This window comes from Anas platyrhynchos, chromosome 5 (genome assembly GCF_047663525.1).
Source record: "Anas platyrhynchos isolate ZD024472 breed Pekin duck chromosome 5, IASCAAS_PekinDuck_T2T, whole genome shotgun sequence".
NCBI classification, from domain to species: Eukaryota; Metazoa; Chordata; class Aves; order Anseriformes; family Anatidae; genus Anas; species Anas platyrhynchos.
The window spans coordinates 49,876,105-49,900,671 of NC_092591.1; the positions used below are offsets into that span (position 1 = coordinate 49,876,105).

Consider the following 24,567-nt stretch of genomic DNA (forward strand, 5'->3'; position numbering starts at 1 on the left):
CAGCCAGCTGCATTTGTTTCCACCTTCACAATGCTCCAGTGGCTCAATGACTCATTCTGAGCTGCAGCTTGCACTTTCGTACTTTCACACTCTACACAGTCACCCTTGGGGGAGCAGAGAAAGTTTAGTGGAGTACCTGAAGTAATAATAAGAGTTGTGTTGATCAGAAGGGACTTCTTCTGAAGTCAGTGGAAACTCACAGCACGGGGCGGCTGTGAAGCCAGACTCCTTATTAGATTTCAGATGGACCTCCCAACCACACATGCACACATGTTGTCCTGTCATAGACTTTGGGATTTATAATGTTTGGTTTAGCCCATGAGTAGATGGGAAAGAAACAAAACAAAACAAAAAAACAGCACCCATTTTTATTATAAACTTTATTAGCTGATATATATTTAAAAATACAAACAAAAGTCAGTTGTTGAGCACAGTGGTTTAAAAAAGGAATTTATTTTTTTTACTGTGAGGTGATAGTCCATAACTCTAGCCAAAACTGACATACAAACATTCAGTACCTTTCAAAACAGAAAATGGATTATCCAGAATGAAACGCTCCATGTTAATCTCCATGCTTTAGTGGATGCAGGGGGGAACACAACTGCTGAGGATAAGGAAAAGGCTGAAGTTCTTAATGCCTTCTTTACTTCTGTCTTTACTAGCCAGACCACTCATCCTTGGAGTGCTAAGCTGCCCAACCTGGAAGTTTGAGATGGGGAGCAGAAGAAACCTCCCACAGTTCAGGTGGAAACAGTTAGAGACCTGCTGCTCCACCTGGAGTGTCACAACTTCAAGGGGCCAGATGGGATCCACCTGAGGGTGCTGAGGGAGGTGGTGGATGTGACTGATGGGCTGCTTTCCGTCACCTGGAGAGGTCCTGGATGACTGGAGACTTGCTAATGTGATGCCTATCTACAAGAGGGATGTAAGGAGGACCCAGGGAACTCCAGGCCTGTCAGCCTGACCTCGGTGTCAGGAAAGGTGATGAAACAGGTCATCTTGAATGGTGATGAAACAGGTCATCTTGAATGCAATCACGCAATGTATGTGGGACAACTTGGGGGGATCAGGCCCAGTCAGCATGGGTTCATGAAAGGCAAGTCCTGCCTGACCAACCTCATCTCCTTCTATGACTGGGTGACCTGCCTGGTGGATGAGGGAAAGGCTGTTGACGTAGTCTACCTAGACTTCAGCAAGGCCTTTGATACAGTCTCCCACAGCATTCTCCTGGAGAAGCTGCAGCCCATGGCTTGGACAGGCACACTCTGCTGGGTTAAAAACTGGCTGGATGGCCGGGCCTAGAGAGTGGTGGTGAATGGAATGGCCTCAAGTTGTGCCAGAGGAGGTTCAGGTTGGAAATTGTGAGACATTTCTCCTCAGAAAGAGCAGTCAGGCATTGGAACGGGCTGCCCAGGGAAGTGGTGGAGTCACTGTCCCTGGGGATGTTCAAGGAGTTGGACCTGGTGATTAGGGACATGGTTTAATGTGTGACATGGGTAGTAGGGTGGTGGTTGGACCAGATGATCTTGGAGGTCTTTTCCAACCTTAATGATTCTTTGATTCTATGACTCTATGATATGTAAGCTTTTCATTTTGGAAGTCCCTGAAGAAAACTGACCCTCAGTGTCTGAATATTTCGTTATTTCTGACACAAGGGACTTAAGCCATCACTTCAGTTTAAAACCAGATTAATTATTCTAGTTCTAGTTCATTACCTTAACATAAAATCAGAGTAAGGCAGTTATAAATTAGGCCAAATATTTGTAGAACTACTCACTAAGATAAAACATTAAAATGGACAATGTGGTTTTTATTTATTTATTTATTTATTATGGACAGATGCTAACACTACTGAGTACATGGGATAAGGTCTTATCCTACAAGCAGTTCTACTAAATTCAGTGGGGTAACTGTGGATTTGGTTGTAGTATAAAATACAGAACAAAGTTAACACTATCTGGCTGTATGTTTGCACAATGCCCTCTGTAATGAATTTCCTGCCTGGATATTGCAAAAATATACATAAGAAACAAAATAAATTAATGAGCTTTGAAATTAAATTGCAATGATAATTGATTATTTTAATTGATAATTATAATCAATTAAATAAAAGATCCATGTCTTTGACTCCCAGTTGAATACAAATCAGTGGTGTAAATCTATTCAAATAATCTCCGAAGAAAGGACTTTTTCACTGGTGTTGTTAAATTCATGGTTTTCTTTTTGCGCAGTGGTTTCATGGGTTGCTTTTTCAGATGCATTGCCTTTTTGGGAGTTTGTAGCCCTTTATTAAGATCAACATGTTCATTGCAGAAATACTTGATATTTGCTTCTGAGAGATGTAGGAGCATGCTCTCTGACAGATCCATACATTGTGCATGGACCCAATGGCCAGCCCCATGGGAACACAGGATCATTGCAGGCTTATTGAGTTCTGTTGAATAGAAAGGCACCCAAGTGTTAATATCAATATTGCAGCTGGCACAGCAGGTGATCCAGTAACCTGTTTCTGATTCATCTTCTTCATCATCTTCATTGTAAGTGTCAATATCATCAACATCAAAGCTACTGGCTTCTGCACTAAAACAAAACTCTTCTGAATCTTCAAACGGAGTGGAGTCTCCTTGGTCTTCGGTAGATGCCTGACTGCAAATTTGTGCTGTCAGTTCTTCCTCCTCGTCCTCTTCTGCTCCTTTGCATCTCAAAATGTAGAAGTAGTTTGCATCTGAGATTAACTGTTTGTTGGCCCCTGGAATGCCCAGCAACACAGACCCTTTGCCCATATCACAGCCAAACCACATCCTGCAGTGTTTAATATCTGGTGTCCAGTCCGGGCTTGCCCTTTCAACAATCTCTATCTTATCATCTTCCAAAACTATGGTGTTGCAGACCAACCGTTTCTGGCTGTCAGACTGGTAGCCCCCAACAAGGACAAATTCGGTATCACTGGTCTGAGTCACAATAGCACTTGACACGGATATTCCCCCTGGCAAGACACTGCAGGTCAGAGCTGGGCTGCCTAGGGGGAGGTCAACTTTTAGCTTGTATAAACTGGGGGACCGGGTGTTATTTTGAAGTGAATGGCCTCCCAAAATGTAGATTGTGTCATTCCTGGCAACTGAAACATGGAAAGAAAGTCCATCTTGAAGCTCTGGAAGTATGTATGATGTACAGCATCCAAACTCAAAATCAACAAGAAACACAGATGGCAAACAGTCAACCACACTGTTCCATTTTTCAGTGGTTCTCTGTGCAAGAGGAATATATGATCTACCTCCAAATATAACGCTCATGCTTTTTCCCCGGCTATGAACTACGTTAATTGTATGTCCATATCTAGCTTCAGGGACATCTCCACCCAGATCTTTCTCAACACACTGAAAAGTGGTTTTCTTGCTAGTTTTGCTTACTAGACTCATAATGTAGATCTTGTCAGAAAGATCATTGTTAGGCGTTTTCCCACCATGAATGATATACTGGTGCTTATCGGACTCCTCATTGCCTCTAAACGTGCAAATTGCGGGGTAGCGGAGAGGGGGAAGATAACAGGAATCCTTAGAGAAGAAGACAGGTTTCATTTTGAGCTCATTCTGCTTTATATCAAGAAAGAAAACACCAGTGGGGCAGGATCTCTTCGGCCACCCTTTCTGCCCAAAAAAGAAGACATGCCCATCAAAATTCAGCAGCGAACAGCCTGGCTGAAGCAAGGAGGAATTACTGACAGCTGACACCATCTGCAGTGACATTGCGTCCGCTGACTGGGCCATGTTTTGGTATCTGAGAGAAAAAAAAGGCGTGAAGGAAGCGTGTTGTAAGTGCTCTAGGAAAGCGTTTAACTTGACTTGAATAAATGAAGTGTGCATTTTTGGTTCTGTGAGAACTGTGTAGGAGTTCTGCGGAATTCTGTAAAAAACACGGCCTGGAATTGAAAAGCAGAACACTTGGGCAGGGGCGGGACAGGGACAGGGACTGGGACTGGGACAGGGACTGGTACAGACTCCTCAGCCCCTCGGGCCGCTCCCCGCAGCCATGGAGGCCCCTCAGCGGGCCCCCCGTTGCCATGGAGGCAGCGGCCGCGCGGGCTGCTGGGGTTTGTAGTCCTCGCCTGGCCGCCGGAGCAGGCCCGGCCCGGGCCGGAGGAGCGGGACTGGCGGGGTGAGTGGGGCGGCGGGCGGGGAGCAGGAGCAGGGGCCCTGCTGAGTGTCTGCCGGCGCTAGGAAGCCGCTGGGGGGGAAGCTGCCCGCTCGGGGGTGCATATCCAGCGGCTGTGCAGCGTGTGCCTTCCCGAGCAGGCTGCGCGGGCCGGGGTTTGCTTTGTGTTCACGGATCTGCAGTGCGCTGCGCAGCCGGGCTGGGCAGGAGCTGCGGGCTAGCTTGGCACAGCCCAGGTGCTAGGGGAGGAAAACAACCGGCCCCTTCGGTTGGCCTGTGGTGACAGCAGGGGTGTGCCTTGTAGTCGATCCTTCAGTGAAGCCCTTCTCAAATCTGTGTGGTTTCAGGTTGTAAACCGTCTTTCAAGTACAATATTTGGAAAATAAAAAGCAAAAAAAATCAAAAACAAACAAACAAACAAAAAACAAACAAAAAAAACCAACAACAAAGCAAGCAAAACAAACAGCAGCAACAACAAAACAAAAATAAAAATTGCATCTTAAAATATAGTTCCTTTCTTTTTTTTTTTTTGGATATCTTCAGGTTTCATATTTTCATTGTACCTGCTTTTCATTTTGCTGTAATAGCACAAGCAAGAAGCGTAAGGTTTCTTCTTTCAGGGAGGACGCCTGTCTTCTAGTTGTGAGCCAGCAAAACCTGGGGGTTCCAGGACAGCTGCGTGCAGTGAGATTCCTGTGAAATCATGGGAACTGACGGCGCCGGCCACATCAAATCACCATCCGAGTATGTTCTCATGCACAGCAAGAACTGTTGTACTGCGTTCCTGCACTGCCTGCCAGCTCCACTTTCTAGGATGCAAGCTTGTGCATAGGTCTGCTAGTCAATGCTTTCAAATGTAGGTAGGCCTGGTCAGATGTGCTTGGACCACAGCACATGGATAGGGCTGACGTGGCCACTACTGAGTCTATTTAAATATATATATGAAAATATATAGTGTATATACACACCAGTCTTTTTGTACACTGTGGAATCATTGAAGGATCACAGTCAAGCAGTGTTCGCTGTATAGCCAATTCCTCTGTCCTAAAGGCGGTATTTTTTTCTGAATTTAGATTCCTGTTCAGAAGTACTGCACTGTAGATGAAGTTCAGTTAGGATGTAATTAAATTAGTTAACTCTGTTCTGAGGATGCTGGTGTATACAGCAGGTTTTGTACTTGTTTGCATGAAGAGAGATTTGCCAGGTTGTTTTCCTGCAGGCAAGATGTTGAACAGAAATCTCTGCTGCTTGCTTCTTACCACCACTCAAACATGGTCTTTCTAGAGGAGTATGCACTAATTTGGGTTTACTGAGGTGAATGTGAGATTGACAGACACACAAAATTCACAGGTTAAATAAACACAAGCGCACTTCCTCCTTGTCATCCCTTAATGTTCCTTGCATTTTATATAAGCAAGCACATCAGTACATAAAGCAGAAAATATTTATCCTAGATTCTGTGACAGATGCATCTCCTTAGGGACTTGCTGGAATTGCTTTGGCTTTCGAGACTGTCCCATGTTAATTGTGGTGACACCATGTGGTTGGGCTGTGCTCACCTCCACTTCTGGCCTTCCAACACCACTGATGCCCTTGGGGCAATGCTTCTTTGACCCTGAACAGTTTTAGGGAGCCAAATTTTTTTTTTTTTTGGTGGCTTTATGCTTAAAACCATCTCACTGTGGAGCGGGCTTGGCATTAGTGCCAGTGTGAAGGGAAACACAAATGCCTTAGCCGTGGTGCAGCACAAGATAGAGAGGAAAGGATACTACAGGAAGAAAAAGAAGAGGTGGATGAAGAGAGAAGGATGGAGTTAAATAAACAACCACCGGTTACGGTGACTTGAGTCATGCTTTATTGTATTTGGTATATTTTTAAAAGACCAAGCTCCAAGGATTGTACAAATAAGTGAGAATCTCAGCATTAATTTTATAACCCCTGAATTTGAAAAGTGAACTGTGGAGATCTGAGCTAGAAGCTAAAAAGAAGAGAAAAACAAGTATTCTCTCTATTTTAGTTTGAAATCAAATTTATTATTTTGAACTGAGTTTTTCAGTTAATAGTTGTATTGCAAAAGGATATTACAAGAAATTGAGATTTAGATAAATTCATCGGGAGATCTATTTAAGGAGGATCAAATTAAGAGAGAAGGTGCTTTTCTAAAAGCACTAGCTAATATGATTTGAAATGTTCTTGCTATGGAAATAGAGGGACATATTTAAAATCTGGTGTGTGGGGGATTATTTCAGAAAGTATATTAATCATTCAGTAAGAATTACAGGATGCGTGTGCCTTAGAAAGAAAGAGTAGGATTCAGATGCCTAAACATCGAGTGATACTTAGATGCCTTTGGCTATCCTTGGCTTTTAGCTTCTGCTGCTGAAGGCTGCAGGTCTCCCATAGGATCTGTGCACTAGGTCCTAGCATGTCTAGGGTTTAGAAAATGTCACTTCTTAAGGCACTGAGTCACTCCCAGAGTGTGTTTACCACATACTGTTCACTTTGACCATATGTAGTAATTGATCACCTGTGTGCTGTGCCTGCTCCCCAATTAGGCAATGAAAGCATTTTAAACAGGAGAACAATGAGCCATCAATACTGTTGTTTAGTATGACCTTCCATGTTAATATTTATTTTGTCACCATTAAAAAAACCATATGATAATTTCTTGGTAGTCTGAATGCTGCCAAATAGTGAATCAAAAGTCCCAGGTACAAAATGAAGTATTTCAACAGCACCGAGTAGATACGGAGAAAAAATGGATTGCAGCATAGCTTGGAGTCTTCGTTGGTAAATGCTCATCGCTAACCATCAGATTCTGTCATTAGTTTACAGTTATTTGTAACTTGGCAAGAAAAACAGTAATCTACAGTAGAATTAAATTTGTTTTGCAGTATTGTGTATCTTTTCTTTCTGTCTGACTGATCTGTGGGGTCTCCATTTGCAAAAGGAAATAGAGCATATCCCTGACAAGCAAGTGCTGTTCCCAAATTCTTCACAGTCAAAGTAGCATCCAGACACCTACAGAACTTAGAAGCGCCCAATAAGTAGGATTAAGAACAGGAAATTTCTATATACTATTTCTCAAAACATTTGCTAAGTGTATCAACCAAGTTTGCTTTGGGCAAAACAATAAGGCAGACGTACCTGGCTGATTGAGTGCTTTTGCGTCCTCCGAAAGATTTCTATGTTATTGGGATTCAAATGTGAGCACTTTGAGGATCTTCTCTGACAGCACGGGGGGCTTGTGGCATGGAGGGGAATCTGTCTGCTTAATTTGCAGATGTGCTCCTGAGAACTCAGTCTGCTGTGGCTAACTGGCTGTGACCGTTTTTGTTGTTTTTTTTTTTTTGTCTTTCCTCTCTTGTCTTCAGATGGCACAACAAGAAACCCGTCAGCCTTTAGAAGTGTTAACTCTTTGCAGTTGAACCAGACCAGAGTGGCAGGAGATGTCTGTTGTTTAGATTGTAAAAGCTTGCAGTAGGGCATAGTTTAATTCTTTACACTGCTAAACCTGTGAAGCTTGTGCTCTCTTTTGGAATTTTCCAATGCCAATGTAATGGAGAATATAAACACAAGTAATTTTTGAGTTCAAAGGCAAAATCATTTCAATATCTAGTAAAAGGAAATAACCTTGTGCTGACTGGCACACTAACTGCTTTTCCCAGGAAGGCTCAGCTGCAAGGAGGTAGTGACATTGAAACAGAGCAAAGGAAATGGCAAATGCATGCAACCAAGTGAGTGAGGACTGACTAAAATTCCAATCCAAAGTCCACTGAAGTCATTAGAAATGCAGAAATGCTTTTTTTCCCCCTACTTTAGTGGTCTTCTGATCAGATTTTAGAGACTAATAAAAGTTTGCACACTTCTGTGGCAGTTTTCATCAGATTCACAGAGCTTTTCTCCTACAAAATGCAATTAGACTCTGCCAAGTCCTATGGGAGCATATTCTTTCAGCAGCTAGCAGCACTGGGGCACAGAGGGTAAGCCACTTGCATAACATTGCACGGCAAATAAACAGATGAACCTGGAAAACAATTCACTCTTCATAGCTCCCTGCTTCTGCTTTCCTGGACCTACTTCACCCACTCCTGAGTTACAACATCTGCTACACAGTATTTTAGAAATATCTCATCTCCCATTTGAAACTGCAGTGAGAATAGAAATAGGAAGAGCTTGAAATGGAATTTGGTTATTACAGGAAAGCAAACATACCCAATGTTTGTGAAAATCATCCTGAGACGTTGAATAACTGTAATGCATGTAGGATGTGGTGGTGTTTCTCAGCTGAAATACAACAGCTCTGAGGCACTGTGCCCTGTAACGTCCACACGGGCCTATTACTTCTCTAGTGAAACAAAGAGCAGAAGTAAACTGCACTGCAGAGTTCAAGGCTAAAGAACTTAGCTTCCCCAAAATATAAGGCTATTCAGAGCAGATCTATTTGTGTTTTTGGTAGTGCTTAGATGATATTTGACAGCTGCTTATCCGAGTGCTTGACATAGTATAACCCTTGTCTGTGTCTGCAAACAAAAGATCTACTGACAAAAGAGATAGAAATGAGAGAAAATCCAAACCTCAGTTGTCTCATTTAATACTATACATTCATTTTATTCTCCTCCTGCCAGTTGATGTCTTATCTTTAGAAATTCTTTTTCCAATTACTGTGGATGGGAAGACAGAGAAATTAAAGTTTGTTGGCAACGACACGTCAATTTTGGATGAGGATGTGGTCTGTCCAAGCTGGTCTTCTGTAACTGTCAGTGACAAACTGCTTTGGAGGAGCTGCAGGCAGCAAGTAGCTGTGGGGTAATGTATGTACAAGGCAGAAAAATCATGTTTAGAGCTGTCCAGCTCATAGCAAGAACAGAATTCAGGATTTGCATCCTGAATTTCTTTGGCAGAGAACCAATATGAAAATGAAAAAATAAACTTCTTCTTCACAATTTCTGTTTTAATAGCGTTGACCAAGGTAGTATGTTTTCAGCAGATTGCTCACTGTCACGGAAATGCTTAGTTTCACTTGATTTTCTTCTCCTACAGTTAATTAGTTAAAATAATGTGTGGTTTACGTCTTCATTCCAAATTGCATTGAGGTGTTTCCAGGCTTTTCAGCATATTTTCTGTGGGTGAAGTGCAGTCAGCTCAGAGGCAGAGGTTGGTCTCTGCGGGTGGCAGCAACGTGCTCCAGTGAGGCCAAGGAAGGCAAGGCCGTCTGACTTGTGTAAGCCTCGCCTGCAAGTGCCCGCCTGGACGTTTAGCCGAGACCTTGGGGCTGAAGCCTGTGGAGAAACAAATGGCACGGGGCGTCCAGTGTCCTAAAATCTCATCTAAAACCACCAGTAGCCAGTATTTAGGGCAGCTGATCACACCCAGCTGTGCTTTGACTGCGACATCCCACCGGCCCCCATGCTTCACCGGTGTTTGGTGCGCAGGAAGCGTTACCATTGTCAGGCCTCCGGCTTTAAAGTGCACAGCACTCTTGAAGCGATTGGAAACTCATCAAAAAACAAGAACAGCAACAAAAAAATCAGCCCTCTGATCATGCCCGGGGCAGACACAGTAGCTCGGAAATCCCCCAGGATCAATGTGCCTGCTGGCAATTAGAGCCCTCAGATACAGGCCTTAAAAGCCCGTAGGAGCTGCGTGTGAGAGGCGCGGGGCTTTGACCACCACGAAGGTCGGGTCTGGGGCTCGGTAATGAGCTTACATAAGCAGACGCAGCTCCTGTTCGAGCAAATTGCTGATGCATTAAGTGCGTGCCCTTAAGACCTTATCCCGCTGAAGGTAGTGGCAAACGTCCAGTTGATTTAAGCGGGATTAGCTGTTGCAGATCACGCTGAATTGAGAGGCACTGCAAGAAATGTCCTTTGAAAGGTTTTGTGCTTTGTGATCGAAACTTTTTAGTTAGCTTGTCCCTGTGGTTGGGTAGACCCACAGCTGGCTGTGGCCAGGGCTTCCTGCGGTCAGGCTGGTGTGGCCCTGCCGCCCCACAGCTGGAGGGCTGCAGGGGGAGGAGGAGGAGGAGAAGGAGAAGGAGGAGAAGAGGGAGAAGTAGGGCAGGACTGCGGGCAGGGATGGCTTGCTTCTGTGGCTGTAGTTCTGCAGGTGTCCAGGCAACAAGGGAACAGCTTACTGGAGAGTGGGTAACCTTTCTGTGCTGCCCCACTGAAAACGTTTGGTGCCTTTCTCACTACACTCAAGAACTCACAGGATCGATCCCTTCCCTTAGCCCACTTTCCAAGTGCCATCCTGAGATGCTTCTTAGAGTGACATCCTAGGATGTCCATAGGCAACAAAAAAGGCATTTATCTAAGGACATGCAGGAGCTCCAGCTTTGCATGCCTCCTTGCTTAACTAGCCAGGGCAAAAGAGTCCTGCAAAGCCAGGTCGTCGTAGTGCAGACCAGCATGGGAATGCTCTGTGGGTGAGAGCTGCTACAGAAATATTTGTTGCTTTGTCCTGTGTTGTGGGTTGTAAGACAGTGTGGTTGCTTTTATGAGATGTTAGTTAAATCTGAAGTATTAAAGACTCCTTTGAAAAAGGTTGTGCGAGGTTTAGTTGCTGTGTTAGCTGCACAGGGAAAAAGATCAGGCAGTGTCCAGCATAGAAGAAGTAACAATAATGTATTTGTGTTCAATCTGATTTGTACAGGCATAGTCTATAAAATCTTGAGAACAGGTGCATTTAGTGATGCTTCCCATGAGCCTGCAAGTGATCTATAAACAAATATTTCTTATTTTAATCAAGAATGATTTTTGATAGGTCAAGTTCATATTGTAGCAACCTGACTTTAACCTATGCCAAAAGGACTAGAGAAGTGTTTTTTTATTTTTTCTTTTTCAGTATAATAAAATTATGTGAGGCTTTATTGACTTTGTAGAGAGGAGTAGCTCATTGCTCTTCCCATTTAAAAATTCAGAATCCTGATTTTTCATTCATTACCTATGTTCTGTATAAAAGAAACATAATAAAACATTCAAAACGCAGCATACACCAGGAAAACCATATTCCACCACACTTCTCTATTGTTTAATAGAACTAACAACTGCATAATTGAAATCACACTAATACTCACTTGACCTTCCTTTGTGATTCAACACAGAGATTTCTGATTTGGCTTAAACTGCTGGAAAGAAGACTGCGTTTTGAGAAATAAAATTGATTTTACACAATCTGCTGACGATCAGCAAGACTGAATGAATGATTGCCTCAAGAAACCTCATTATAGTAATTTGGATGAGTGAACAGGAGTGAAATGCAAAAAGAGAAAAGGATAGCTGCTGCTTGAATGCATCTCTTACTGATAATTTGACTCTAAATCTATCCAGAGCCAGCACAGGGAAAGGATCGGATATCTTTGTCTTACTTTCCTTGAAACCTTTGATGAAAGTTGATGCCCTTTGGGAGAAAGATAAGTTTTCGGTTCTGGTAGTAGTTACTGTCTAGCAGAACAACACAGTTGTTTCATTCTTAGAGGTGTGATTGTATCCAGTCCATACATTGCAGGTGATTCCAATCCATCATTTTAAATTAAAATAACCTAGATTAATTAATTAATTAATTAATTTATTTATTCTGGAGAGTCTTCTGGTCAGTTTGATTGTAGTTTCTTTACATCACAAAACTCTGCACCTCATACATTTTGGGGTTCATTTAAGAGAGACTCAGATAAAAAGGAGATGGGGAAACAGCAGAAAAGCAAAGTGAAATGAAAATGAAAAATATAAAAACTGTAACAGTTTGAGAGCTAAGTTTTTGAACAGTCTGAGAGCTAAGTTTTTGAACACCTCACCATGGTATCATCCATCTTAACCATATGTTCAGTTTCAGGAATAGTACTTGTTCTCCAAATACTGACATCTGTGCTTTCATTTAGGCTGATGAAATAGCACCCTGCCGTTCTTCAAAGTAATTGAAAATAGGTTGGACAGGTAGGTCTAGCTGCCAGTCTCTCCTCTCCGTTGGTTAAGAGAAGGGATGTTCTTCTGATGGAAGCTAAGCTGTTATTAGGACCTAGCTGGTTCTTCTGTCTGATATCCTGGTTCTGTAGAATTAAATAACAGCTTTGTGGCTGTGCAAGGAAAGGTTAAGACTGTGTTGCACTGTTACTTCTGTATTCCATTTTGCATTTTATTTCTTGCTTTATTTTTTTTAAACAAAACTGTGAATTTCTCATAAAAAGCAATGGAGATAAAATAAGCAGATGACTGCCAAAACTACAAATAGGGTTTTCTCCCCTCTTTTCCAATTTAGGTTTTATTAAAATATGAATAATTCAGTGCACTCATGTTACAGAATATATTCTCTGTGTTTTTTGTAAGGAAAAAATAAGGAAATGCCACCTATGAGTTATAAGTTATTTCCTTAACCATGATGAATGGCTTTGACACCTCTGGTAGCAGACCTCATATACTAGTGTCAGCCAGCAACAACTATATTGGCTGTACGAGAAATACTCTGGATTTACGGCTTTGTCTTGGGTAAAAATTTGGTCCATATTTCAGTAAAAAACCCTGTCAGTCTTGAGAAAGACATCTTTTCCCATGCTTGGACTATCCAGGGAATTTTCTCTGCTTTTTTATTTATTTTTTATTTTTTTAAAGTAGTACTATTTTGGTGAAGCTTCTCCCGGTGCATGCATATTGAAGTACATGCTAGATGAAAATGCATAGGCTCAGTGAAATGTATGTTTAAAACCTTTAGGCATAACTTCCTTTGTAGGTTATATCAGGAGATTCCAGGTATTGAATATTAGATTATATTCTAGCAGCATCCCTTGCTGGCTTTTTCATGAGGCCGATATTCAGGTTTTTACAATTGTAATATGGCTAAAACTTTATCAAGCTGCATTCAGCACTGCATTCCCTAGCTAATCATACGGAGTCAAAACCTGGTGTTTATCCAGGGTGGTGTTGTACTATTGCTCCTCCACAGCTTGTCCAGTACAGGATGTTAAAACCCAAAGGAAGTTTCCCAAGTTGTGCAGAAAGTAAAGGCTGCACAGGAGGGTGAGAATTGAGCTAGAGCACTTTGCTAGCACCTGGTCTGGATGCTTAATTCTAAGCTGCTGGCTGGGTGGCTGTAGCCACTGAGAAAGCAGCCATTCAGTTTGGTTAATTATACAACTGTTTCCCCAAATTATCAACTTTCTATCTTATTAGAGCATTTTAGGGTAAAGGAATCTAAGCTGTATTGCCAGACCTCCTCTGATTTGTTAATAAGTCATTTGAACTCTCTGTGACTCAGTTTTTCTCATCTGTTATTGGGAATAATATTTGTTCTTCCTCATGGGACTATTGTGAAGTTTATTTCATTAGTGTTTATAAAGGACTTGGAGATCCTAGATGCCAGACGCCAAAGAAAAACTAAAAATTATTACCATTTTCTTGATTAAATATATGTATGTATATTTTTCCCTTTGACACTGGCCTTACAAATCACTGCAGTCTTTCACATAATGAAATTTACCTCAAATGATGACTCTAATAACTGAACAGTAATGAGGAATAGAAAGGCATTGCTTCCCTCTAAAACTACTGTAATTTGCATAAACCACTCTGAGACTCTGGTAAATGATATTCTTCTTGGTCAGTCCACAGAGAGATTAATGCTTGTTTGTTTTTTGCAAAACATGAGAAGACTTAAACTTCAGGTTATGTGGCTGTGCAGGTGTTTTTACATCTTCAGAACATCAGCTGCCTTTACGCGCTGGCAGTCCAACAAAATTAGAGTTTGACATTAGAAATCGTGCTTTATTTTCCTGCTGGGCTTGGAACAATTCTTGTTCGATCTTATTTAACTTTAAAATCAGGTTCTCAGCCCATCCTTAGTGTAGTTGATTTGAGATTTTGCTGAAGATCTAAGGTTTCATTCCCCAAAGACACTTCCTAATGCTGTGGTAAATCAGGGGAAGAAACATGGGAACATGTAAAAATCATGCCCTAGGTCACTATTGCATTCTTGTATCTTTTTCATATTAATGTATGCAAACTGGTCATTTAATTATTTTAGTTAGGTTGCCACTGTGTGAGAGAATTAGGTCTGCCCGTGCCTCCACCCGTGTCTTTCTACTTCTAGTACTCTGTCTCTATATGTATAAAAATTAGTAATATTAACTAACTAATATCACAGAGCTGTTAAAATGTGCTTATACAGGTTAAGAAGAGCATCCACGATGTGTCTTCAGCTCTCAGCATTTGTTCCCTTCTCAGGATGAGGCCCTGGCCTTCCTCTGTGGCCCAGCTCCATCATGCTCGTCTCAGCCTTTGTGCTGCCTCAGCATGCACGCGCACATCACCGTCATTTAACGTGCCCTGCAACATCTGGGTTTAGTGGCTTTGATGGTACAGTGAATAATGCACCTGCGAGATGATGGATTCAGTCCAAGTTTTGAATGTACAGGTGTCCTACTTGTAAAATCCAACGTGCTAGCGAGTGGTGTCACTATTTCTGCAAAGAAGACAGGGGGTTGGCAGGTTTAACACCAAGCAACTTACAATGAGGGGAAGGAGCCCCACTGAGAGAGGCACTTCTATGGCCCATGGTACCCGAGGACTTAAATTTTGGGCATACATCTTCACAGTCTTCCTTTGCACTTAAAATTACCGTGTTTCCTTGAATTCTGGGAAAATGTGTAAAGTCCCACTGCAGCGGTCAGTACTTCACAAGGAGTGAAATAAAAATTGACATTCTGGTGCTTATAAATATGGGTTAGGGACTCTTCAGTTAACATAGTTTCTCCCTACAGATACATGTGGCTCTTTTATTTTTGTTACAGAAGAAGCCTGCTAAAGCAGATATACCATCTGACTGTCAAGGTGTGGATCATGGAAGAACAATCCTTAAACAACAGCGTCCTTGATCAATTTATTAATAGCCATGAGCAGTCATATGACGAGTTTCTAAACTCGTTCACTTATCTTTTGAAAGGTACGTACCACCCAAATTTCCCATTAGAAATTGCAGCCAGAAGGGAAGGTAACAAGAGAAGGAGTAGTATTTAGTCTTGTTCTGTTACTCACTTGCTACATGACCTTAGACAAATCCTTTTGATGCTTTTGTTTTTCCTATCAGCAGTGAAATCTCTCATGACAACTTTCCTTGGCTTGGTTCACAGACTGCTCAGGTAGGGCCCTACAGATGGTTAACCATGTTTTGCTCAGTTTAGGGAGGTTGTGGGGGGCAATGTGTGGAAGGATAGACTCTCCAAGTAAGTCCCATGTCATTTTGCTAGCGAAATACTGAGACAAGAAGAGCCTAAGGAAAGTATTTCATAGTACATGACGGCCTAGGACCAGGGTTGTGCAGTTTAACACTGGCTTGCTGTGTTATGCTGTGGTATGCACTGAGCTAGCTGTACAACTAACACGGATGAAGGTAATATATAGGTATATTATTATGATATATAGGTATAATATTATATATATGTAAGTATAATCCTATAGGGTAATTAGGCTGAAAAGACTTTATGCTTTGAAGATAAAATAAAAGGTGGGGCTTAACCTTGATCTGAGCACTTCTGATTACAGGAAGTTTCGATCTGTACCAAATTATGTAGTTGAGGTTCATTTATTCTGTCTGTTTTAAGTCAGGAGCAATAAGGATAAAGGGGAGTTACATATTACTCAGTTATAATTGTCTTTACCACAGGTTTCTACTTGGAATAATATCCTCATCTTATTGCAGAAGCACTGTATTTTCCAATTACACTGTGCAGCATGCTCCATTGATTGGCACTCAGAAGTCTGTCCTGTCCTTGTCCTTCAGGCAGAACTAAGTGTCAGTCACAGGCACTGAGCAGAAAACCAGTGGGGGAGTTGAAGCTGCCGTAGAAATAATCTTGTGGCAGCCTTCTGTCTCTCCTCCCAGTAAAAAATAGAAGAGAAAGGAGGCGCTGGGAGATGAGATAAGAGGATTGAAAATTAGGTTCTGGTCTCTTTTATGTATGATTGATACACTGGGGATAGGCCCTAGCTTAGAAGCATGCTGCATATCATGATACTACTTGCAAAAAGCCTCAGCATGTATTTCAGTTGCTCACATTGTCGCTACAGCATCTGCCACTAAAACTTTGCTTATCAAAGGTAGAGTTTTAACTGAGTCAAATGCTTAGAAATGTAGTTTCCTATGTTTGTATGAGCAAAATAGCTCAGGTTGTTTTTCTCCTGTCTTCATTTTCCTCTAAAAATACCCAAAGGTGCTGGTTTGCATTATAAACTAATGACCTGCAAAAATTCCACTTAAGGTACAAGGCATTTTGGTATCAGAACAGTGCAAAATACTCTGCAAAATATCACATTCTTAGTTTCTTAATTTTGCACTTGAAAAATAAGTCATTTGGCTTCTAAAAATATAATTTAAAAAAGCAACTGTGATAGCTTAATAAGACTGTCTGTTAATAAGCTCCAGAAATGCTCTCGTTCGTGTCATGAGTTCTGATATTCACTGTGGCATTTTGTGGTTAGTGTCAAGTAAAATCTGACTGTTTACAGATTACCTTTCTGAATTTGGCCTGATAATACTGTAGATCCATACTCTGCCTCTTAGTACAATTATCATTAGCATTAGAGTTTGCCATCCTGCGTAATTAGATATGGAGATACCTGTTTGTACACACAAATGACCCAGCCTATTCAGTTGTGTATGTAAATGTAGAGAAGGTCTTAAAAAAAATGGAAAATCATCACTGTCTGATAGATTTTTGACTGTTGTAACATTGAAAACAGAAGAAGCATAGAGAAATAATCGGATTCCACTGATTTCACAGAGTACTGTATTTATATAAGGTGATTTTCACTTGTACATGAATTCGTACTAGCTCCCAGATTGGATTGCAAGAATATTTTCACCAGGAGTTTCTTTATTATTCTTACAAGCATCTCATAAGAATCTGTTTTCCTAACTAAGTCTTGATCAATTAAATTTACACACAAGTTGAAGTTGAAAGGAATATACCTTGAGTACAAAACCCAAGCACCATTGACTGTTCTGGGCTATCTACAATAATTTTTTTCAAAGCATTAATTTGTATTGGTTTTAGAATCACTGAACATCTGTATGCTTTTGCCAAATTAACGTATTTAGTTTTTGTTAGTTTACTCTTTTAGCTTTGATTATAAAAAAGTCCAGTAATAGAACAGCCAGCTGCCATTTGCTTTGAGGTTGTACAACTCTGCTATGTTGTGTAAGTCCAATGAAAAATTGTGAATGTCTTGACAATGCAGTTGAAGCCTCAAAAGAGTTGGATTTACAAAAGAATTCGTGATACAGATTTCTGTAGATGTGGTCAGTGAGTGATCTCTTCAAAACTAAACACTAGAACATGTTTGGACAAAATCTCATTGAAATAGACCCAATCTCCAATTTTTAAAAAGATGCTACACAGGGTTCTTTCAGATCTTAGAAAGAATGCTTGAAATCTGGTGGAAAGAATTAGGTGTCCAAAATTAGAAAACAGCATCTGCTTCTAAACTCAGAGGAAGATTGGCAAATTCACTGGAGCATAAAATATTTCCTTTGACCTTCTATAAACAAAACAAAACAAAGAAAAAAGCATAGAAGAATGAAGTCCAAACTTTATGTTTTTCATCTAGATTTTAAATTACTCTTCTCACTTGAAAAAAGAAAAGGAGGAGAGGAGAGGGAGAGCAGAGGGAGAGGAGACAGAGAGGAGAGGGAAAGAAGAGTCCACGATCCTGGATATCCTGGATCAGTCAGCTGCTAGAATAAAATTTGCTGTTAGAATAAAAAGTTACTATCTAAACCCAAGTTTCGGCTCACAATTTTTCCATGCTCCTGGCCATTTGGCCACTGGGATTAAATGCAGTCCATTCCTGCTATTAAGTTTGCTCCATTTGATCTACTTTATCCTGCCTGGCGCTGAGTTGAGGTCTGAGGGCTTTCATCAGACCCATCTCTAAGCAAACTGAACCTTGGCTATGTGCTTTATAGCCTCAGTGCTGCTCTTTTGATGCTTCTGTGCCCAGCAGGCTGTCAGGCAAAGGAAGCTGGAAGTGGCTGACCATTTCTCTGCTTTCAGGTGGCATACAAGAGCCATATTTTGTGTTGTGATCAGATTAATTTAATTCCCCAGTGAAAGCTTAGTGATGTTTAGTTCACAGTCCATTTAAAGGTAGCTGTCTCCTTCCCCTTATTTTGTTAATCATGTTTAGAAAAAACAACAACTTTAAACTTCCTACGTAAGTGTCAGCAAAGGCACTTTACAAATTTGAGTCTAACCACAGAAAGCATAGCAGAAAACTATATAAGAAATGACAGTAAATTTACTTTAATTTTAAAAAATGGACCAGTAGGACAATGCTAACCCCAAGAGAAATTTGCAGCCTTCTTTGTATGAGTGGATTTGCCAATAAAAACAACTAGGCAGTTCAATAAAACTAATTAAATTAATCTGTCATCCCCAGGGAACTTAAACAGGGCATGAAATAGGGAAACAGCGTCAATTCAGAGCTTTTTATTGATGTGTTTTGCTGGATCATTGGAAAGATTTGGTTGGGAGAAAAAATCTGCAGTTTTCTATTGATCATAAATGTAGTAGCCATCTCTCTGTAACCTTCATTCAATGTAGTATAAAATCAAATACCATACAGAGCCCCTAAATGTAAAAGAAAAGACATAGGGGTACAAGCATAATAGATGATTTTTGAAATAGTGCAGATCTGTGTTATGGTTATTTGTTGTCCTTAGATCTCAGTGGTATTTGCTAAGTAAAGAACTTAATTTCCCTTGTATAGACAGAAAAAAGGAAGGCATGAAGAGGGGGAATTGCTGAGCACAGCAACTCACTGGCAGCACCGGGTAAGGACAAAGCACCCTGGCTCCCTGAAAGTTGGACAGCCTGTGAACAATGGTGCTTCCCTGATAGCATTTTTTTTTTTTTGTGATGTCAATTTTACTTGAATTTCCAAAGTCTGTTTCAGATGGAAAAAAAAAAGTATTTCTATTCTGTTGCATATCTTAGATTCTCTCTGCCTAGAATATAGGGAAGGGAAATATTTAGTAGCTTTGCTGTTGGTATTTTGGTACAGATTTCATCTGATAGTGGTATATTGATTATGGTTAAATTCTGTTATACTATATAAAACAGTAACATGAAATGAACCCTTGCTCTACCTCATCACCTTGCCTTGAAAAGCATTGAACTGTGCCAAATGCATCTGTTGGCTAAGTTTCATGACACTCCAGTGAGGTGACAATCTGTTAGCCCTCTATTCTAGGAGTGGAAATTACACAAAGCAAATAATGTCAGAGGTCAGAGCTTGGCAGCTCGGAGTGGCTTGGCAGGACAATCAGAAACAGAAGTCAAGTGACCTCGCCTTTGTTTTTCTCTGTGTCCAGTATAAAATCCCATAGAAATGCCTGATTTCAAGAAAGTATTTGTGATTTTTTAAAATCAGGCCTCTCTGAAGATACCTTTATTTCTCAATTATGATTTCCAAAATCAAGTATTTTTTGTAATCTTGGGATGTCCGATGTTTGTTAATCAGTTCCTACCTGCTGCAATCTCTTTACTGATACTATTTGTTAAGAAAGGAATACTTCGTGTTGAGTTGTCAGATGCTTTCAGTAATGTATCATTCCCCTGTTTTTTACAGTGTTTATCTACTTATCAGCTAGTGTTGAATTCTTCTAGTATGCAATTACACAGAAGGATTTCAAAACCAGTTCTGTCCTGATTTGATAGCATGCCACCTGCTCTTTTAAAGTGTTCCCAGGATGTGTACTTGAAGTAGTTTCGTTGTGCTGAGGATGAATTTAAGCACATGTGGGGTTGCTTTGACTGTAATAAATAAATAAATAAAAATTGTTGGAACTAGAGAGCTCATCTAGTCCACTGGTACTACTTGGTTGTGGTAGATGCCACGTGATCCCTGGTAGATATTAAGAGATGCAGCTCCCTTCCTAGGATTGAACTGGTTAATGTCAGATGAGAATCTACACTGAGATTTTTGTCATGGTTTTCTGAACTTCTAAAAGATTATTTTTGGTCATCATCTGTTGGAAGAAGCAAGATTTTGCTCCTGAAGGCTGCTGAGATGGTCAAATGCACATTTGCTGCATTCCTTAACTGACTGCATTATAGTATTCAAATGGAGAAGGTATCTGGCGACAGCACTATCGAACCGTGGCAGAATAATGTATGTTTTTAAATGATCAGCTGGGCTGAATGTGGCGTAAACAGGAAATATTGCCCCTTTTCTAACACTGACAATATTTAGAGCCCAACAGAGATATAGATATTGATACAGATAAAACAGTACATAAAAACACAGCATATAGATTCCATTAAGGAAAACGGGAGAGATACCGATACAGTAAAAGAACAGTTCAACTTTTGAAAATGCAGAGCTGAGTTAGTTATGAAGAAATATTGCTGCACATTAAGCTAAAGCAGGTGTATAAGTGGCTGAAATATACTTGATGTAACAGTCATTCTTCTTTCCTCTGAAGAAGCACATACAAAAAGTCCTTTCCTGTCTATTTTTTAAAATATATTATAGTAAAATGTCAAAAACTGGCAGTTGAAAGTAATAATTAGGACTTGAGAGTTTCCCTTTTTAAGTCAGAAATAGTCTGACTGAAGTTGTTGTCCCAGTCCATGGATTATTTATTTATTCTAGCTGAGGACCTGACATAGTGGAATTTCATTAGTAAGTTGGTGTTGGTGAAAAAAAGAATCAAGCCCTTATTAGTGAATATATTAAAAGCTGACCTTTTAAATGAAAAAAAAAAAAGAAGAAGAAAAAGAAAGTGCAAGTAAACAATACTTCTTGCTAATTATTTGTGATTTAGTCAGGGTAAGATCAAAGACATGAGGGGAAAGGCTATACCAAGTGAATCTCTGCTATTGTATAAACTGCAGAGAATTCCGTAGGCATCCATGAGTTACAGTGATGCAAAACTGCAGTGAAGGAAGGGGATCAAGCAGTGTAAATGCCCTTGTTAACTGAATAGGAGGTGAAGTGTAGAAATGGAAGACCATGATGTTTTACGTATTGCACTTGCAAGATGTGTTATGAATATTAATTTGTACACTGAGGCAAGTGAGTTGTTATTTTCTTGGCTTTATAGCTTGAGTTACTTTGACAGAGGAGTTCTGCTTTTCATGCTACAGTGAGATCAGTGTCTTTGAAATCAGTGAGGGTTTTGGTTGAGCAAGATTTGAATAGGACTTTAGGAATTTGGATGTCTAGGGGATAGGTATTTCAGATGCTCAGGGTTGGCAGATAAGATGCAGTATCTATGGAAAATCCACCGCCTTTCTGAGTAGCAGCAGGATGCTAGACAGGATACCATAATGCTCTTAAAAGAGCACTAGATTACTGCTCAAGTGCTTGAGGTGTACTGGGACAGATATAGGTGCCTAATTCTGAAATCCTCCTGCTATGTACTACGTGGGGTAATTGGGCTTTTTGTTTGTCATGAAAAGTTGGACAAACTCTGCATTGGTTTACAGTGATTTATGCCTTTAAATACATGGGAACAGGAAGATAGCTCAAGAATGTAAATCAGAGCAGATTTGCTTGGTTAAGTAACTGAAAACACCAAGTTCTGTTCTCAGTGTGCACTACACAAGCAGGGGGAGGCTGCAAATTTAGATTGAGGTACTGCAGAATTATATCTGGGAGCTGGTTTGGATGAATTATTAAAAAAAAAAAAAAAAAAGAAAGAAAATAGAAAGCTTTAAAACTTATCCTCCCAACAAATTGGATTTTCAGGCTTTAAATCTGTTTTTTTTTCTTATGGCTTGGCATTTAGGGTAAATTATCTCAGCGCCATATAACAGTATACATAGCTGCAAATAGGTAAATCCAGGCTCTTCCCCTTCTCTGTCTCCATCTGTTGAACATCCCAAAGTGGTATTTTATGGGAACATTTCAGTGACAGGGTTTGTTCATGCTTTTAAATGTGGCAGTTTGCTGATGTGTTTGAGACAGTAAATGAAATTGAAATTCGTGCTCTTGACCTCTCTACCATGCCTCTGTACCTCAGTACCATGTACCTCTTGTACTCAGTTACCATGCCTCTGTGAGTAAAATTACTTTTTTGTTCAGGAACCCTGCACAAAGGCGCTGTGTTGTTTGAATCCCAGGTATTCCATCAAAGCATAATTTGGAAAGGTTTTAAGGGATTCACAGGCCTTCTGCTGGCCCTCTGTCCAGTGTTTGGAGGACAAGAAGCAAATTGGAGCTTACAATAGTAGCTTTGTTGTATTAATTTTTTTACAATTAAAAAGGGCCTTATTCTCATTCTCAGCCAATTATTTATAAACATTTTTGGAATTCATTGATTGAATTGAAGGAGGAGGGAAATACCTGGTAGCTGCTATCGTTTAGTCCAGCATGTTGTCCCAAGCCAGGTATTCTACAGCATATTATTGATTGCCATGTCTGGTCTTGCTATGAAATGTTTTAAACCATGGGATTTCTATCATTCTTCTGGGACTCCTATTTCATCTAATAGATTTTACTGACAGGAAGTTTTTCCTGATACTCCTGGTAGCTTTCTTCTCTGGCTTCGTGATAAGTGTCTCCACTGCTTGAAATATATGGGTGATCACTGGATGTTTTCAAAAGGTTTCTTTCCAAATCGGAAGACAAAGAGAATTTTAGGCAATAGAAAGGATAGATAGCTGGCCAGAAAGGATGTATCAAGCTGGATATACTCTCTGATAGAAATGTTTCTGAAGTCTGCAGCATACCTTTCAGTGACACACAATTATGATGGATATTACTCTTGAGGGACTGAGATTTACTTTTCTAGAGACCTAAGCTTGCTTGTTATTTCATTGTTGCGGTAGTGACAGTGGAGTTTCTAAAAAGTAAAATTGAAAAACTGCCTGTGGAGTGAATATATGAATCTTTGCATCATTTCCACGTTCTGCTACTTTTTATTGTGTTTGTACCCGTATTTATTTATTTACGTTGTCACCTGTGGTAAAGGCCAGTGTTGTATGTGCAGGTCTTGGCAGGTTGTGAACTGAGACTGTGACTAATGAGCTAATTATCACTTGGCCAGGGGTAGGCTGAGTGAGCCTTCTGCTGCCTTACATCTGACCCCTTCTCCTTCCCATTCTCTTGCAAAAGTAGGGACAGAAAGGGTTGAAAATGAGAACACCATCAAAGGAATAAAGCTGTGATATTCCTCTGCAAATTGCAGTTTCTTTAGATTTAGGTCAATTTGTGTTATTTTTAACATATGTATTTTTTTGAGATCAGAACTGTTGCTACTTCAAGAGAGCTGGTTACGTGATGCAGGATGAGAAACTGCAGGTACCAGTGCTTACTTCAGACACTTGTAGGGTGGGCCTCACTGGCCCCGGGGGCTGTGTTCGCAGCATTAGGTTTGGTTCACCTACGTCCCATCCCAGCTGTTCATGTGGCACAGGCTCATCATGCACAGGGTTGCATGGCTGGCAGTCTGTCTGCAGCATGTGTTTCACAGCTGCTTTGTGCTGCTCACGTTTTTCATTTAAATTTTCTTTACTTGCAGTCGTGAATCTAGTATCAAATTGCAGTTGTGGATGTTTCATCAAATATGGTGTTTTATGTTATCCAACCCAACAGTGCTGCAAAGGTCTTAACCAAAAGTTTCTGAGAGCCGCTTATGGCTAATCTCTTCAGAAAAGGGATATAGTGCTTCCAGCTGTAGTCTCGGGTGAGTGAGTGGCACAGAAATGCTGTGAACGCTTTTGATTTCTTGTTAGCTCACTTAATCTATCAGCCTTTTATCAGTGACAATAGCTCAGCTGTCCAGAAAATATATAACGTAATAAAATAAATTAGTGGGCTTATGTGTGCTGTCTAATTACGACTGCTCAACCATGTGTCATATGCCTTCTGACGTTAAGTGATACTCTTCTGTTTGGAGTATTCAGAGTCTACGCTTTGGAGAAGGTGGGTCTGATTGTAGCCCAGAAGCATGACCACGGTGCCACCCATGATAGGCACTGGTTTGGGTTTGTGCAGGAATCTTATGCTTATTCAGAGCATATTGGTATACGAGTTACGATGCTGATCATACACACTGATGATTCCTTTTGCCTCTGTCTTGATTGTGATGAGAAACGTATATGGCTTCCAGGAGCTTTCTTCCAGGTTTCATAGTGAAGGCCCCCTAAATGTGCACAGTGAGGATACTGGCCCCTCAGCCCCTATAGTTAGTTGCTCTATAGGGCAGCACACATTTGGCTGCATAAAGACATTAACGTCCTTCTGTGTCTCGTCAATCTTAAATATAAAACTTCTCAGTTCTTAGTATGAAACGGGAAGTTCATCTTGTTTACGTTTGTAATAACACAAGTTTGAAACTTTTTGAGCAACTCTTCTAGTTCTTCCTATAAAGTAGGGTGACAATAAGAACATTTTCAATTAGTGGATGATCACTTTACCT

The 24,567-nt window shown here is 40.6% G+C and overlaps 2 protein-coding genes across 8 annotated transcripts in view; one reads left to right on the forward strand and one right to left on the reverse strand.

The window, feature by feature from the left end:
- Positions 1–383: 383 nt before the first annotated feature.
- Positions 384–24,567, reverse strand: part of RAG2 (recombination activating 2) — a 489,305-nt gene continuing 465,121 nt past the window's right edge. For 4 of the 6 annotated variants that reach the window (XM_038180252.2, XM_072039037.1, XM_072039038.1 and 1 more), the window contains one exon: positions 384–3,777. In XM_038180252.2, coding sequence (XP_038036180.1) covers positions 2,160–3,767 — 1,608 coding nt within the window. In that variant the 5' untranslated portion in view covers positions 3,768–3,777 and the 3' untranslated portion in view covers positions 384–2,159. Of the gene's footprint in view, positions 3,778–7,299; positions 10,916–24,567 lie in introns of those variants that run through there. The other 2 variants (XM_021266755.4, XM_038180254.2) reach the window with 2 other exon arrangements.
- IFTAP (intraflagellar transport associated protein) overlaps positions 3,967–24,567 on the forward strand; it is a 40,539-nt gene continuing 19,938 nt past the window's right edge. Inside the window, exons 1-2 of one of the 2 annotated variants that reach the window (XM_027458547.3) lie at positions 3,967–4,155; positions 14,933–15,084. In XM_027458547.3, the coding sequence (XP_027314348.3) occupies positions 4,061–4,155; positions 14,933–15,084 (247 nt within the window). In that variant the 5' untranslated portion in view covers positions 3,967–4,060. Of the gene's footprint in view, positions 4,156–12,063; positions 12,087–14,932; positions 15,085–24,567 lie in introns of those variants that run through there. The other variant, XM_072039039.1, reaches the window with a different exon arrangement.